The sequence below is a fragment of the Anarhichas minor genome, unplaced genomic scaffold (genome assembly GCF_050575085.1).
Source record: "Anarhichas minor isolate MPS153535 unplaced genomic scaffold, ASM5057508v1 ptg000051l, whole genome shotgun sequence".
Taxonomy (NCBI): Eukaryota; Metazoa; Chordata; class Actinopteri; order Perciformes; family Anarhichadidae; genus Anarhichas; species Anarhichas minor.
Window position 1 is genome coordinate 385,148 of NW_027466497.1, and position 14,854 is coordinate 400,001.

General features: G+C 40.0%; 1 protein-coding gene across 1 annotated transcript; it reads left to right on the forward strand.

The window, feature by feature from the left end:
- The first annotated feature begins 8,215 nt into the window (after positions 1-8,215).
- Positions 8,216-14,677, forward strand: nfe2l3 (nfe2 like bZIP transcription factor 3). Its single transcript, XM_076112753.1, has 5 exons — positions 8,216-9,111; positions 10,938-11,018; positions 11,572-11,685; positions 11,848-12,310; positions 12,410-14,677. Exons 1-5 carry the CDS (start codon positions 8,590-8,592, stop codon positions 13,177-13,179), a joined length of 1,950 nt encoding a protein of 649 aa, XP_075968868.1. The 5' UTR covers positions 8,216-8,589; the 3' UTR covers positions 13,180-14,677.
- The last annotated feature ends 177 nt before the right edge of the window (positions 14,678-14,854 follow it).

Here is a 14,854-nt window from a genome sequence, read left to right on the forward strand (position 1 = left end):
ACTTTCTGCCAAAAACTAGCAAAGAGTTCAATCCTTTGACAACTACCTCAAGAGGGGAGAGAGATTTAACTGCGTGTCTGATTATGGATAAATCAGTCTTATCATAACAGCAAATACTTGTTTGGCTCAGGGTTCACAGTCCAGGAAAGAGGACTTTAGAAAGTACAGCTGTACGTTAGTGATTACCAGAGAATGCGGCAAAGTGGAAACCCCTCGGGTTATTTAGTCTTTTCAAAGGTTCTTATAGTTAAATACTTGAAAAAAGGTCCAAAAGTAAAACATAAGAGATATATTCATCTGAAATACTAGCAGTTAGAGACTTTTAATTGCATATGGCAGCATGGACATTCAAGCTGTTGCATTTAATAGACAGACTATATTATCTTTGAATAATGCAAGATTTTCTTTCCTGTTTAGTTAACCAGTAAGTTCAACTAATAAGATTTGTCTGCGGTTTGGACAGTCGAGGCTCTGATCTACCATCATCTCACCTACTCTACCTCCCACAGGAGCCAGACCTGCACCACAGATCCCTGGACACAGAACAGAGCCCTCATCAGCTGCCTCTCTCTGGGGCCTCAGGTTTCCCCTCCATCCCTCCCGCCCTCTCTGCTTCCAGCAGCCCCCACAGGCCTATCCTCTCCACATCAATTACAGCCTATCCCCCGTAGTGCCGGCCGCTCCCTCTGTGACCCCAGGGGTTACAGAGTCAGCGAGGTCAGAGGCCGTTCTCCCCACTGCTACCCCAGGCATCTCTCAGAAGTCTCTGCATCTGAAACCCTGCGGCCCTGCACGACCTTCGTTGAGGCAGGAGACACAGGGATCCCCCTGTTCTAGTCAACAATGGTCTGTTCCAAACGTTACCCCTAAATATAATTTTCATATGCAATTTTGCATTTGGTAATTATGTTACCACTCATAGGTTTCTCCATATTGTCATCAATTTGTAAAGTTAAACTGCAACTTTACTTGCTCAGTAATCTGACACTTTTCCCTCTTTTACCCGAAAAAGAATCCCTGCTGCAATGCTATTGGTGGTCTAAAGTGAGTTCTGTTCCTATCAACATTTTTTTTAAGGATTCTACCGTGTAAATTTATGTTGATAGCATGTTGAAAATATGTGTTCTTACTTGGTCACATGCAGTGTGTTTTGTAAATAAAACTAAATGTAATAAATTAAATCAAAATTAACAAGAACAACTGAGGGTACCTATAATTGTCACTACAGAAGACATTTCAGTTTTACCTTCTTACACAAGGATCAAAACTTACTGAACCAACTATGTTTCAACCACACCATAAGAATATGAATATGGAAAAAAGTCAGCTTGTGGCCATGAAAATCAATCGCTAATGGGATAAAAGGGTTTACTCATACGTCAGTTTCCTGGAAGATACTGGAATATCATAGCTACCTTGCTGAGAAAAAGTGCCAGTATAATCAATTGTAATGTTTTTACATTTATTTTCTCGTGAGAGGAATGAAAATGATCTTCATTACTAAATGTATGCTCTTTGTGGCAATTTCTGTACACTTTAATCTATTTAAATCAATCATTTATGTTGCCAAACATATAGAAGGAGAAGAATTGCTTTTGAAATCAATCAACTGATTTTGTTGTAAATCTCATAGTGAATGGCCAACAATGAAAGGATGTAACACACAATCAACCTGGTTAAAAAGCAAGTCGATGAGCTCGGTCATTTCGTTGACCACAGAGTTTTGACGCGGAACTCGGCCTCACTGAGCAGAACCGTATTTCTGTCATAGTACCCAGACCTTACAGTGTCAATACCAGACACATTATCTCTAATGGGAGAGTCTGAGGGTGGAGGGAAGAGGAGACAGGGAAAGAGAGAGAGAGAGACAGAGAGACACGGAGAGCGTAGAAGCACGGTATCTCTATTGATTAACTGGAAGAGGACCTCCACTCCACCCTCTCCTGTCCAGACATATGGGGTAATAAGGACCACTCTTCTCTACTGCCGTCCCCCCATCTCCTCCTCTTCTCCCCTCACCCTGCTAGAAAGCCTTTTAATCAGCCCCCGGGGGAATACATGGATATGATATGGGAGAAAAAAGGAGGGGAAGCGAGACGGAGGAGAAGGAGATAGGGTGAGAGGAGTCCATAAGTAAAGCAGACACAATAGCTACAGAAACAGAGTGGGTACAGGGAGAAAAGGGTGTGATATGCCTGAAAACAAACATATCCCGTATAATTAAACATTCATATAACGCACAAAAATGAATAACATTTTTAGTCCGTTCACTTTCTTCCTCAAAGTTACACATAAGAATAGTTTTCTTATTTGTAGCACTGCATATGATGGCATGCACATATGTGTGCGTGCGCCAAGCACATCTGAACTGATATCGTTCCAAAGCTACCAGGTCACCTCATACAGGATCTGTTTTTCTGCTCGGCCAGGGCCATTTTCCTCTGTTTATGTTGGGCCTTTCTGTTTTCTTTTCCAAGTAGAAGGCTGCCAATCTCTGCGAGCCAGACCAACTTTATCAAGGCGTCCATCTCAGTCTCTGACATCAAATCCACGACTGCTTCTTTTCACATGCTGAAAAAAAGTTTGAAAAGGAAATCTGTCGGCGCCTCACCCCATTGCTGGCCCCTCAGCCTCTGGACTCTTGAGACATGGTGAGAGAAAGGGAAGCAGGGAGGAGAAAGTGAGGAAGAGCTCAGTAAAAAATATGTGTGGTTGAAGCAGCTTTGATATTTTGTTTTGTTATTTTTAGTGAGATATTACTGACCATAGTTATATCTCTATTCAGTTGAACAGCAAAGAGCCTTATGGAGCTGCAACATTTCAATTAGTGAACAGGTCCAGTTCCTAAGGCTCCAGTTGAGTTGGAGGGAATAACCTACAGGTCAGTCCTTTTAAACCACAAAGCTTGGGCGATAACGCCCCCTAGTGGCCAATGCTGCATTCGCCTTTTTTTTGAGCAGAACGATTGCTTTGCAAAACATTATCACATCAGACGCTGAAAAAGTTGGGAATTGTTGCGTCTTACATGGCTTAGTATGGTAATAAAAACAGCTTTCATATATTACTGTCAATAAAAAGATATATTACTGCTGCTGGAATAAAGAGGAAACCCTGCTAACTACTAACACAAAGCAGTCAGTTTCTTGCAGACCGGTGGGACACATAGGTAATGTAGAAGAGGTCTGTCTGGCCAGTCCATCAACATTAAAACAAAACCTGTATTGAAAAGTAAAAAGAATAAAACCCTGAAAATAGCAATGTATTTTCATTATTACAACCCAATTTGCAGAGAGCCAGCCCGATGTAAAATTGCTTCCATATGCCTCCGCTGCGGGGCGCCACACAGTCTGCCAGAACGGCCATCATAAGTTTTATGATGATTCACGCTCTGTGATTGGCTGATGCAGGGCGTTGGAGCTGGAACGTTGAACCAATAGGAAGTCCGAATTTTGAATCGTTTGTGTGATTGGCTGAACGCAGATGTCAATCAAGCAGCCAAGGGGTCTGGAGGCAAAGAGCGGCCAGTCTCTTGTTTTGCTCTCTGGAGGACGGAGCTCCGCTAGGTGAGCCCGTCCAGTCACACACACACACACACACACACACGCACACACACACAATTACATACTGCATGTCACAGACACTCACTCACTACATTTACACCTGATGGGTTAAAATAATTGCATTTATTAAGAATAAATATATATATATATATTATAGTTCAAAATTGTATACATTCTTATATGAAATATATTTTAATGCAATTAATATTATGGTAGGCTCCTATTTACAAAAAGCCTAATTACTGAACATACAATTAGAAACAAGTACATATCTAGTATTTTACGTTTTGGATTATAATAACAGTAATTAGGGTTAGAAATTATAAAATTGTCAATGAAAAAAAGTTTATTTAAAAAAAGTTGAATTTGCTTTGCACTTCAGCCTGATAAAAAAATGAAGCATATTTATAAATTAATCAAAACATTTTTTTTACTATTGACACGAAATCAGATAAACATATTTCCACTGGCTTATTATTTTATTAGGAAATAAAACAAATATATAATAATATAATATAATATATATTTTATCAGAACAGTATCATTTCTAATAATCATCCATATTGGAGAATATTATTTAAAATGTAATATCAGTCCTGCAAAATCAAATAGAACTGCATCTACAGTATTTTAACTTTTGTCTTTTTCTTTGCTCATATAATCATCTCATTTAAGGTGCAACCGATAAATCCACTGTAGATTATTGATTAGGCTAGGTTAAACTAATATTTCTCACCCACATTTCATGAAGAGCTAAACTTAGTACTGCCTCTGCCCCCAAAGTCTGATAATAATTAATTAAATAAATAAATAAAATTAGGGTAAACAATATTATGTGAAACATTTAATTTTGTACTCATCGTGGCCTTAAATCTGACTCGAGACCAGTATATAAAGAGGACTTTCAAGGCGAGTTTAAATTGTCATCTCTGGGGTAAGAAATTATAATAATAACGACAAAATAGTCCCTTGGAAGTCACCTCGATTTCCCTCAGGTTTCCCATGAGTCTTTGCAGCGCCTAAAACATGTGCGCACGCGCACTTAGCCCTCCGCAAGTCACGTGTAATTCCACCAATCAGCTTCGTCCTCAGAGTAGTACGTAGGAGTGATTTAAGAGCTCTCCCCTAATAAATCTGTCAGAACTTCACAAAGTTGATTTAAATGTGTTTCACATCGTTATGAACATACTTGTGGATTAATCAATGACTGCACGCTGGCGTCAGATCAATTGGAGTAGACCACTCTTCACAACTTTTTTAAAGCGACGCGATTTGGAGCGTTTAGACTCTGGATTTGTTGTGCTACCGAGTCAAATCTGTTAAACTCACACCAGGCGGTCCTCAAATGTCATTCGTTTTTTTCAATGGGCTTCTTTTTTTTACAGCTTTGCAAAACTCTAAAGCGACAGTTTCTCGATGTGTGAATGTTAGATTGTTGCAGTTGGTCTGTAACAATGCTGCAGTTGCATCCTAAATAGCAGATAAGCTCTACAGCACGTCTGCACTAGACTTGTGCTCACTCGGCAGTGAGACTCCGAGGTGACATAGACAATGTGTGTTGAACTAGACGTGTTAGAGCCGCTCATCATTGCTCCCATAATTGAATACGACTTCCCAAACTTCTCGTATGGTGTCATGACATTTCAAAGTCTGTGCAGGCTATTTCCAAAAGGATTACTGATTTTCTTTGCTCAGAAAACTCCACTACATCAGCAACTCGGAGGTAACTAGATCAGTGCAGTAGAGACCCGGAGGAAGAGTTGTATCCATTTGAACTTCAACACCTTGTTTATTGCATATGCTGTGTGACATAATGCCAGTGTCAAGAGTTGTTACTGTCTACATGCGGTTTTCACATTATATGTTACGTCAAGTCAGGAAAACGATGTAAATTCAAGTTGTATCTGGTAAAACGCATTCTTACTCAGACTATGTCTTAGTCGTTATATACACTGTCCGATTTGGTAATTATTGCATTGTTTTCATTAAGTGACCTATATCTGATATCCATTAATGTTACCATTCTTTGACAGCAGGGGTCGCAAATAGTCCAGGTCACAGGCACTCTTCAAAGTCCAGCCCAGTGACTTGGAGCCTGAAGTCAGTCCTGTTTACACTGACAATTTATATCAACATTTATATGAACATAAAAACACAGAAAATTCTAATTTGATTTGTTTAATCATAGCCCACAGCAAAATATACACAGTGTGGATGAAGGTATCTACAAATACGTTTGCCTGCACTTTACTTACTTACAGTGTACTTCCCTTTAGTACTTTTAGATTATTATTACACTAGTATCAGATGAGGTAGAATGCAATTTAAGTGTTATTGCACAAAGTACAAAAACATGAGAGAACAAAATACAGTTTAGCATCCAACCAGAAGTGCAAAAAGCAGTAATGCCCAGTGTAATGTGCATATTGGATAATATACAGTATATATGATAACAGTAAGTGGTGGATATGAATATGAGGAGATATATACAGTATGAACATGTGCAGCAGTTATAGAAAATATATAGTGCAGGTTTAAGTACAAGTATTGCTAATAATGAGACATTATGTTCAGAATAAACAGCTGGAGGTAGGCTGCAGAACAGATATTTGCACTATAAACAGTATATGAATACATTATAGGTCAGATGTATGGACAGTAGTATAAATATTTATGTGTATGTGAGGTTATATATAGAATTCCTCCTGGTATAAGTGCAGTGTGTAAATCAGTGTGAAGCGGAGACTGTGTGCAAATGTTCAACCACTGGAGGAAGGTGTGTAGGGGTGGGGGGAGAAAAATAGAAAGTTCAATCAGGAAGGTGTGTGTGTGTGTGTGTGTCTACTTGTTATTTATATGCATCTTTCTGCCAAAACTTTCCCTTGAGGAAAACTTTGAATGCAAGACTTTTATTTATATGGATGCTTCCTCCACCACTGGATACACACTACTACATGCTGTATGTATTTTACAATTTTCTTCCACAATAAATGTTTTCTAAAGGTGAAATCAGTGTCTGTTTTTAATTCTATCTACCTGGTTTTGTTCTTTTGATTTAGCTCAAGTTTGTCCTCAATCTCACCACTTAAGCTTGCATAGTCTTAGATAATTTATCAGTAAATAAGTGAGACTCAGGATGTTTGAGTGTGTCATGGTATTAGTATTATCAAATTACCTCTTTTGATATTACCTTGAAAAGGGCCACTAGTGTATGCCTGAGATGTTGGAGGACAGACTGAGCTTTATGATTGCAAAGTAGAAAAACAAACAAACATGGCACAAACACATACAGGTCTTTCCATTCCTTGTTTTATAAGATCAGTTTGTGTCTCTGTTTCAGAATAGGTTAACAAGGAGCCTATAGATAAATTACATATAGGTTATCAAATGTACTAAGCTGGAGGGGACAAACTCAAAAGGTATAAGGGGCAACTTCAGCATTTTTCAGCATTTTTGGGATTAGGATAAATGTGCATGGTCAGTATGAGTAATGTGAACAATGAGGAGTTATTATAAATAAACAATAGGTGCATTCAAAATTAAAGGTCTTATTATATAATATGATTCAGATTGAATTGACAACATCCTAAAACCACTGGCAAGACAGACCTTGAAACATCCAAAGGATTAATTCAGGGTCAAGGATAAGATGCACATCAACAACATCATCAGTCTGAACGGCAACATCTTGATCTGAGAGTGACCAACCTTTCAGTTCAAATTAGATAACATGTATTTTTGTGCTCGATCTAATAGTGTGTTGTATTTTAGAGCCATTGAGCAATTTAAACCCAAGATTGAATTTTTGAGGGTTAAAATTCCCTCTGTTTCCTCTCTATCAGAATTTATTCCAATATAATAGTGCTGGAGTTATTAAAGTATTTTATCTTTTACTAAGAAAAAGTAGCAACACCACAATATAAAATAAAATCCCTCATTCAATATGTATCTTACAAGTGGAGACACTATATCAGAAAAGTAATCTCATTGTGCAGAATACCCCCCTTAGATTGTAATTAAATATAATTGGATTGTTATTACTGATGCAGTGCAAGCAGCATTTTAATGTTGAAATTGGTAGAGGTGGAGCTATTTTAACTATTTTATATAGTGTTTGATAGTTTAATCCATAACGTACAATGTATTCCATAAACTGACTTGTTTTTAAAGAAAATGTAATCTGAAATATAACATTTTCTGTTTACCCAATCTAGACTTTATATTTCACACAGAGTATGAACTGATTTGTTTTGTAGAAGTCAAAATCCCACCATTGGCTTTCTGCTTTGTTTGGGGGATAGTTAAAGACATCATAGTTGAACAAGTTCAAATTGTAATTCAGCCGATTACCAGTAGGCCAAACATATAACAAAACCATGTTCCTGAGAAACTCCCTTGGGATCAATGAACTGTTAGAAATACGAAATGAATACAACAAAGGGTAATATTAAATGTTTTTCTGAAGCGAAATCAGCAAGGTTTCTGCTACTATTTCTGTGAAAATGTGTTTTTTTATAAGTGGGCTGGGGGCTGGCGAGAGTTAACAACTATCCCTTACTCTCATTGGTCAAAATTACAACTGACATTGTTTTTGTCCAATCACAATCTGTTACGGCGAGCGCTTTGGTCCAATCTGCATTGAGCTATGCAAAACCTGAAACGAAGTTTCCCCAGTAGCAGCACGCCACAGTAGTGACAGCGGTTAGCTTCTCAGATGTTTCATTTTCTATTTAATTAGCGACGCCGGAAAAGATTTGATAGCGAAGTGTCGCCGACGAATAACTGACGAGCAACGTCTTCGCTATGTTTGCGCCAACAGATTCCGATTAACCGGTGATTTAAGATGATAGCTAGCTGCTAACAGCTAACTAGCACTACTATCTAACGATTTCACCGGCACAGGCGGACCTCTTTGTCTGACAGGGGAAGGCGTGCTCTTTTGTTAGGCTTTTCCCTTTGTCCACTCGGGAAAGAGGAACTGTTGGGTCAGTATTTCACAGTTATCTGCAGCCCTTAAAGCATTTAGAAAATGCAAATCGCGAAAAAGTACTTGTCAGAAGGCCTTATTCAGTTAACGATCTTACTCAGTTTGATTGGAGTTCGCGTGGATATCGACAGCTACTTAAGCGGCTATTATACGCCTCTGATAGAGATTAACTTGGGTTCGAGCTCAGCCTACACCCAGACACCCTTTCATAATTTGAGAGACAATCTTGACGGATATAGTGTGCACCCAAAATGTCCCGAGTTGGACTATTTCTTTGCAAGTCGCCGGCTCCTAGACGAGGTGAGGACCCTTGGCTCACGGAGCTTCCCCACACAGTTGAACGCATGGCTGGTGCACCAAGTGTCTGCCACTGACAAGGCTGACTGTGGGCCTTCAACCAGCAACAACACTGACACCAACTCAGGGTTATTAGAAAGCCCCGGGGACGAAGCCAGGGATGACAGTGAACACCTGCCCGACAGTGGCCAAGAGGTGTGCCAAACAACAACAACTGAACTTGGACAAAGGCCTTGTAGCACCGGAGCTTGCGGTTTTCTTAAAGAGGCAAGTGTGTGTGCAATGTAACAGAAAGTTAAACAGACGTTGTTGCTATGTAAGCTAACGTTATAGGTCCAAGACTGGTTGGCTGTCCGGCTAAAGTAAAGTTCGTTGACAGAGAGAGGTGGTGGACTAGCGTTACAACTTCATCAGTGCTAATGCTAACCATTAGCACTGACCCATGTTATACAATGATGGGTGTACATCCAATCAGTAACTTAATATTATGCGACCTATTCTGGAGCACCAGGCAAACAAGACACACACAATGTAATAACCTGTTGACAAAAACTTGAAATGTTCAGTCATTTTCACTTTGTGTGGCTCTTCCTGTTCTGTAACATGTTGCAATTCAGTGATTGTTATTTCCTAGTTAGATTTAATCATGATAATTCAGTTACTCAGTCCAAAGAATACCTAACCAGTCCAGCTAAACCAGTAACTTACTGTGGTGAAGTATTTGAGTAACTGTTCACTGCACCTGTTACTCTTCAGGAACTTGTCACATTAAGCCATGGATAGTACAGTAGAATTAACTTCACAGATAAGACCAGTGTATCGGGTAACCACACAGCTGTAACACTATTTGCCAAAAGGTTCACTCACTTGTTATTATTGTTAATAAAAACATTGAAAAATAATTACCAATAATAACCAATTACATGTGTTGTTTCATAATTTCTATTGTAATCTGTGACTTCCATTATATATATATTTTTTCCCCAGTAATCCAGTTTTTCTAGCTCAGGGTAGAAACAGCTGCTTGGTGAATGTTATGTCCTGAGGGCAGTTGATGTCGCCAATTGTGTAACTATATCCCCTTTCTTCAGACTCAACCACCAGCTGTGGGCCTTGAGAGGTGGAGAAGTGAGGCTTAGACCCACACCCTGTTTGCTTACACAAAAGCGGTGGTCCATACTTATACACTTCCCCCTCCCAGGGTTCTTGTTCACATGGATAATGTGATGTCGACAAATCTTTTATTCCTTACCCACTCTTTTGTAAATAGCTTAACTGCTCGTAGGGTAAGTTTTTGTAGTTTTTGGAAATCCAACACTTCAAAGGAGAGGACTACAGCGGTAATATTTGAAAATATCAAGACCTATCTACATTCAGTGGGCCATTTGGAGCAGGAAAAGCTACTCCAGTAGAAGTCGACAAGCTCAAACAGAGCTCGGGCAGAACTCGGCTGGTGTAATGTACAGTCTGTCATGTTTTTGCCTCTAGCATTAAGTAAAAACAGTCTTTTCTCCTATTGGAATGGGTGAGAATCCACCCCCTGTTATCACTTGGGCACTGAAAATAGATTTTTGTCTTTGTTGGGATATATCGAGCATACTGTGTCTGTGGCCGACGGCTGCTGCCTCACATTAAATGCTGTACTTTGTTTATCAGCAATGTCTTACAACATCTAACAGGGTTGGGTCATCTCTGAGAGTAGTTGGCTTAACTGTTAGTATATTAAAATGAATCCTAAGCCCCACTTCAGTACACAAATACAGCTGCAAATGTGTAGTTAAAGGCTCTGGCCACAGGTGACAGGACGATGAATGGAGTTTTAAATGTAGTCTGTACAGTCGGTCTCTGTTCCCTCTGGTGTTGTGACCACCGCTAATTAAAACAAGCATTGTATCTGTCAGAACAGTTCTTTTTAATACATTTCTAAGATATCCAATTATCTATGATGGCCAGATAGGGATTACCAAACCAGAAATGTAATTGTCTTTTGATGTCAACTAACAAATCAACTCTTTTTCTCTTTCATCTTTGACTCTCCTGATCCCCAATTATGTCTTCCCTTTCTCTCGATCTGCCTTTCTTTGCCTTACCAGGAGGAGGATATTAAAGTTAAAGAGGAAGAAAAACCTGCCCCACTCACTCAGCTGGCTCACAGTTCCACACTGGAACAAGAGGTATGATCCTGGTTTGTCATAGTGTTCATTTATCGCTGTATACTGTTAAAGATTTGGCACATTGCATCAATTGCTTTTAAAAGTTTATGGTTCACTGAAACATAGCATTTTTGGTTTTATTGTAGTACTCACTACAATGATTCAGTCTGTGACAATAAGCGAGTCACACTTGAATAAGGCTTACTGTCACGTGACTGTGTTGAAAATGACCGTGTACCTATTTTTAACCATAAATTCATGTTCTCGCATGACTCAAACTACACCATTCTGATGACGGTGCTGTTGTGGTTACACTGTAAGATTAGCGGATGTTGAAGCACAATAATTATTGAATGTCTTACAGAGAGAGTTCACAATCCTAATCTATACAGCTGGCTTTTTCAAGAGGATTTAAGAGTATAAAATGGCATTTTCAACAGTTTTATTAGCATATACTGTGGTATGATTTTGAACTCTGGCACAAATACTTTTATTCACATTGGAGACATAGCATCACCACACCACGTACTGTGTCCGTGCTTTATTCTATGCATTTCCTTTTTGCCTATTTCAGAGTCTTCTTGAAGGCATCACTGCGCTGTCTGATCCAGCCCGCCACCAGCCTCCCACCATTGATATTGACCAGCACTGGAGCAATTTACTCTCTCTGTCTGTCACTGACCTCGACGTAAGTTTTGGCCCCTGGAAATGTATTTTACTTGAAGCCTAATATTGGTTTAAACAGTCATTCAGATGCATAAGGAAATAAATATCAGTATGTATGTCTTGTAATGATTTTTTTCTTCTAAATTGCAAAGAAAATCAGCTAACATGCGTGTCTCATGTGTAGGACTTGGACTCCCTTGTTACGGAGCGTCTGTCAGACCTCGGCACGGACATCCCCAGCGCCATCAGCCAGGATGTCAGTTTGCATGATGCTATGGTAACCCGAGCGTTTGGTGTGGCGTCTGAAAGAGTCGAGTCCAGGCCGGTCGCCCAACAGCAAAGAAACCTCTTTCGACTGGAATCCACAGGCTCCTCGCACTCAGACCCGTCACCAGGGATGGCAGTGGGCCTGGCTGCGCTCCCGTTTGCGTCAGTATGTAATTTAACTGGAAATGTGTCATCGCATAGTGTACTGGGTGGCTGTCTGGATGAGGCAGTGTTTGACCAGATCAATCAGCTAGGTTTGGAAGGCCTGGACACCCAGCTGATGGGCTCTCTGGAGAGCATAAACCCGCAGGTCCTCGAGGACCTGGACTCTGACTCGGGTCTCTCCTTGGAGAGCAGCTCTGGAGGTCCAGTCTCCCCAGGTTGGTTCAAAACATTACATTTCTTTATTGCCACGGCTTTTTAGGTCAAGACATTGTTTCGTACATACTAATGCATAAATTAACTCCTCACCCGCCCAGGCTCATCCGAGATGTCATCGTCATCCAGTTCATACTGCGAGGACGAGTGTGGAGCTACAGGCTACAGCAGTGAGGTGGATTCAGTCCCCTCAAAGGGCATCATGGATTACAACACAACGTGGTCCCCCATTGATCTGAGTGAGAGTGTGTGGCATGACCACAGCTACTCATCTCCTGCTTTCTTCAACCAGCCATCAGTAACACTTCCTCACAAAGGTATCAAAGAGGAGCCTCTCAGCGATGACGATGGGTCAAGGTTTGACGACAGGGATCTGAGTCGTGATGAGCTGCGCGCCCGTGCCATGTGCATCCCCTTCTCTGTCCTGCAGATTGTCAACATGCCTGTGGAGGAGTTCCTAGAGGTCCTTGACGGTCACGGCTTCTCCCCTGACCAGGTGACCCTCCTGAGGGATATCCGCAGACGGGGAAAGAACAAACTGGCGGCGCAAAACTGCCGAAAGCGCAAACTAGATGCCATCACAGGGCTGCAAGAGGAGGTGGAAAGGTTGCAGTTTCAGAGAAGCAGGCTGCTGAAAGAGAAGCAGCTTACAGCCAAGACAATGGGTGCTGTGGGCCAGCAGATAAAGCAGCTGACCAGAGACGTCCTGGCCCGGCTGAGAGATAGTTCAGGACGGCCCCTGAACCCAGAAAGATTCACCCTGCAGTGCGGGGCTAACGGGAGGGTTGTAGTGCAGCCTGTCAGACGACCTGCTGTATCCACATCAACGGGTACCAAAACAGACAAGAGGAAGAAGGACAAAAAGCAATGATGCAGTATTGCCAGCTGAGACTTGAGCTTTTAGATTTTGGGATATTTTTGGACTAACTTGCCTGACTCCGGTTTTGGGATCTCCTCTTTTGCCTGTGTGTGTGTGTGTGTGTGTGTGGATTCACCGCTGTTAGGAGCCCAAATCTGCAAAAAGCTGCAAAAAAGCAAAGACACTCGGAACATAAATAATACAAAAATCTCTGTAAATAAATGTTCTCATGGGGGAAAACGTAGCTTACACACTGGACATTTTATGCTTATTGAAGATGGACAATTCACCCTGGGCAGTTTAAGGGATCAGCTAAGCTGCCGACGATGCTACCAGTGCCTGTTAACGTTCAAGTCATTGAGGCTTGAGACAACCAGACATGCCTAAAGTCAACATGGCCAGCAGTGAGACACTTACTGGATAGGGATCTCAGAGGAGGATGCTTTTTGTTTGTTTGTTTGTTTGTTTGTTTGTCTCCATGTAATCTTGCCTCTCAATGTATACCTATTCAGTATAAGGAGGTTGAAGATTGTATTTATTAAAGTTTCTGAGGATACTGAAATGCTTATATGCATCATGAGACACTGTCAAACTGCAGTATCTTTTTTTTCATAATGGTAAGATAATGTTTTTTCTCAAAGTGGTGAGAAAGGGGACATTGCCTATCTAAAGTTTACAGCTTTGTTTCACATATTTGAGGGCATGTACTGTTCAGTAGAAATTTGTACTGAAATGTTGTTTTCCTTATGTCTTTATGACATACAATATACCAATGATTAAATTGACAAGGCCTTAATTTGCATTGGATAAATGTTTTGGTTATTGTGAGTGTACATTATCATAACAAGAGTGTTTGTAAGAGGCTACCGCGTAATGTTTTACATTAATAAGTCATTTGTTTAAAGCACAATTTTTCTTAACCCTTTCATTTTAATTACTTAAGACTTTAGGCAAGATTATATTCTTCCTCACACCTTGGTTTATGTTATAGATTTTGGCTAATTAAAAAAAATATAAACTTAAATGCACTCATTGACTACAAATTACCATTATATAAATGGACCTAAACAATCCCATCTCTGGAAAAGAAAAAGAAGTAAAAAATACAATCACCAACTTTATTTAATAAGATCGTCATTTGGCTGTTGCTTTTTATATACTTGAGATTATCAGAGTTGAAATAAGTATTTAGTAAAAGTTACCATCTTATTCATCGGCATGTCTTTATACAGTCAGATGAGTGCGTTGAATGGAAAATGGAGCATAAAGTAATAGTGTAACTCATGAATTATTTTTCTTGTCCCTCACAAACTTAATTTTCTGGTTTGACCAAGAGTTGTTTACTTTTCTGGTTGTCGAAATTTCAATATGTTTTGAGGGCAAATGTTTTTGATTGCATGGTGATTGTTGACTGTTGATAGTATGATTTTGCTTAGGGAATTTGAAATGCTCTTGCAGACATTGTTCTTTCTGATTTGAAAACGAGAAAGATTAAACAGGCTGTCTCATTCTTTTGTCACTTTTTTTAAGAGCATAGTTTCCCCCCTCTTTGAATAACAAGCATTGATGGCAGAATATCCACAAGCTAATTTTTAAAAACACTCACAGGGACACACGAGTGTATGTAGACCGAACACTAATAGTCTTATAAGACCACAACCTTTGAAGGGCGGAGGGCTAAAATACA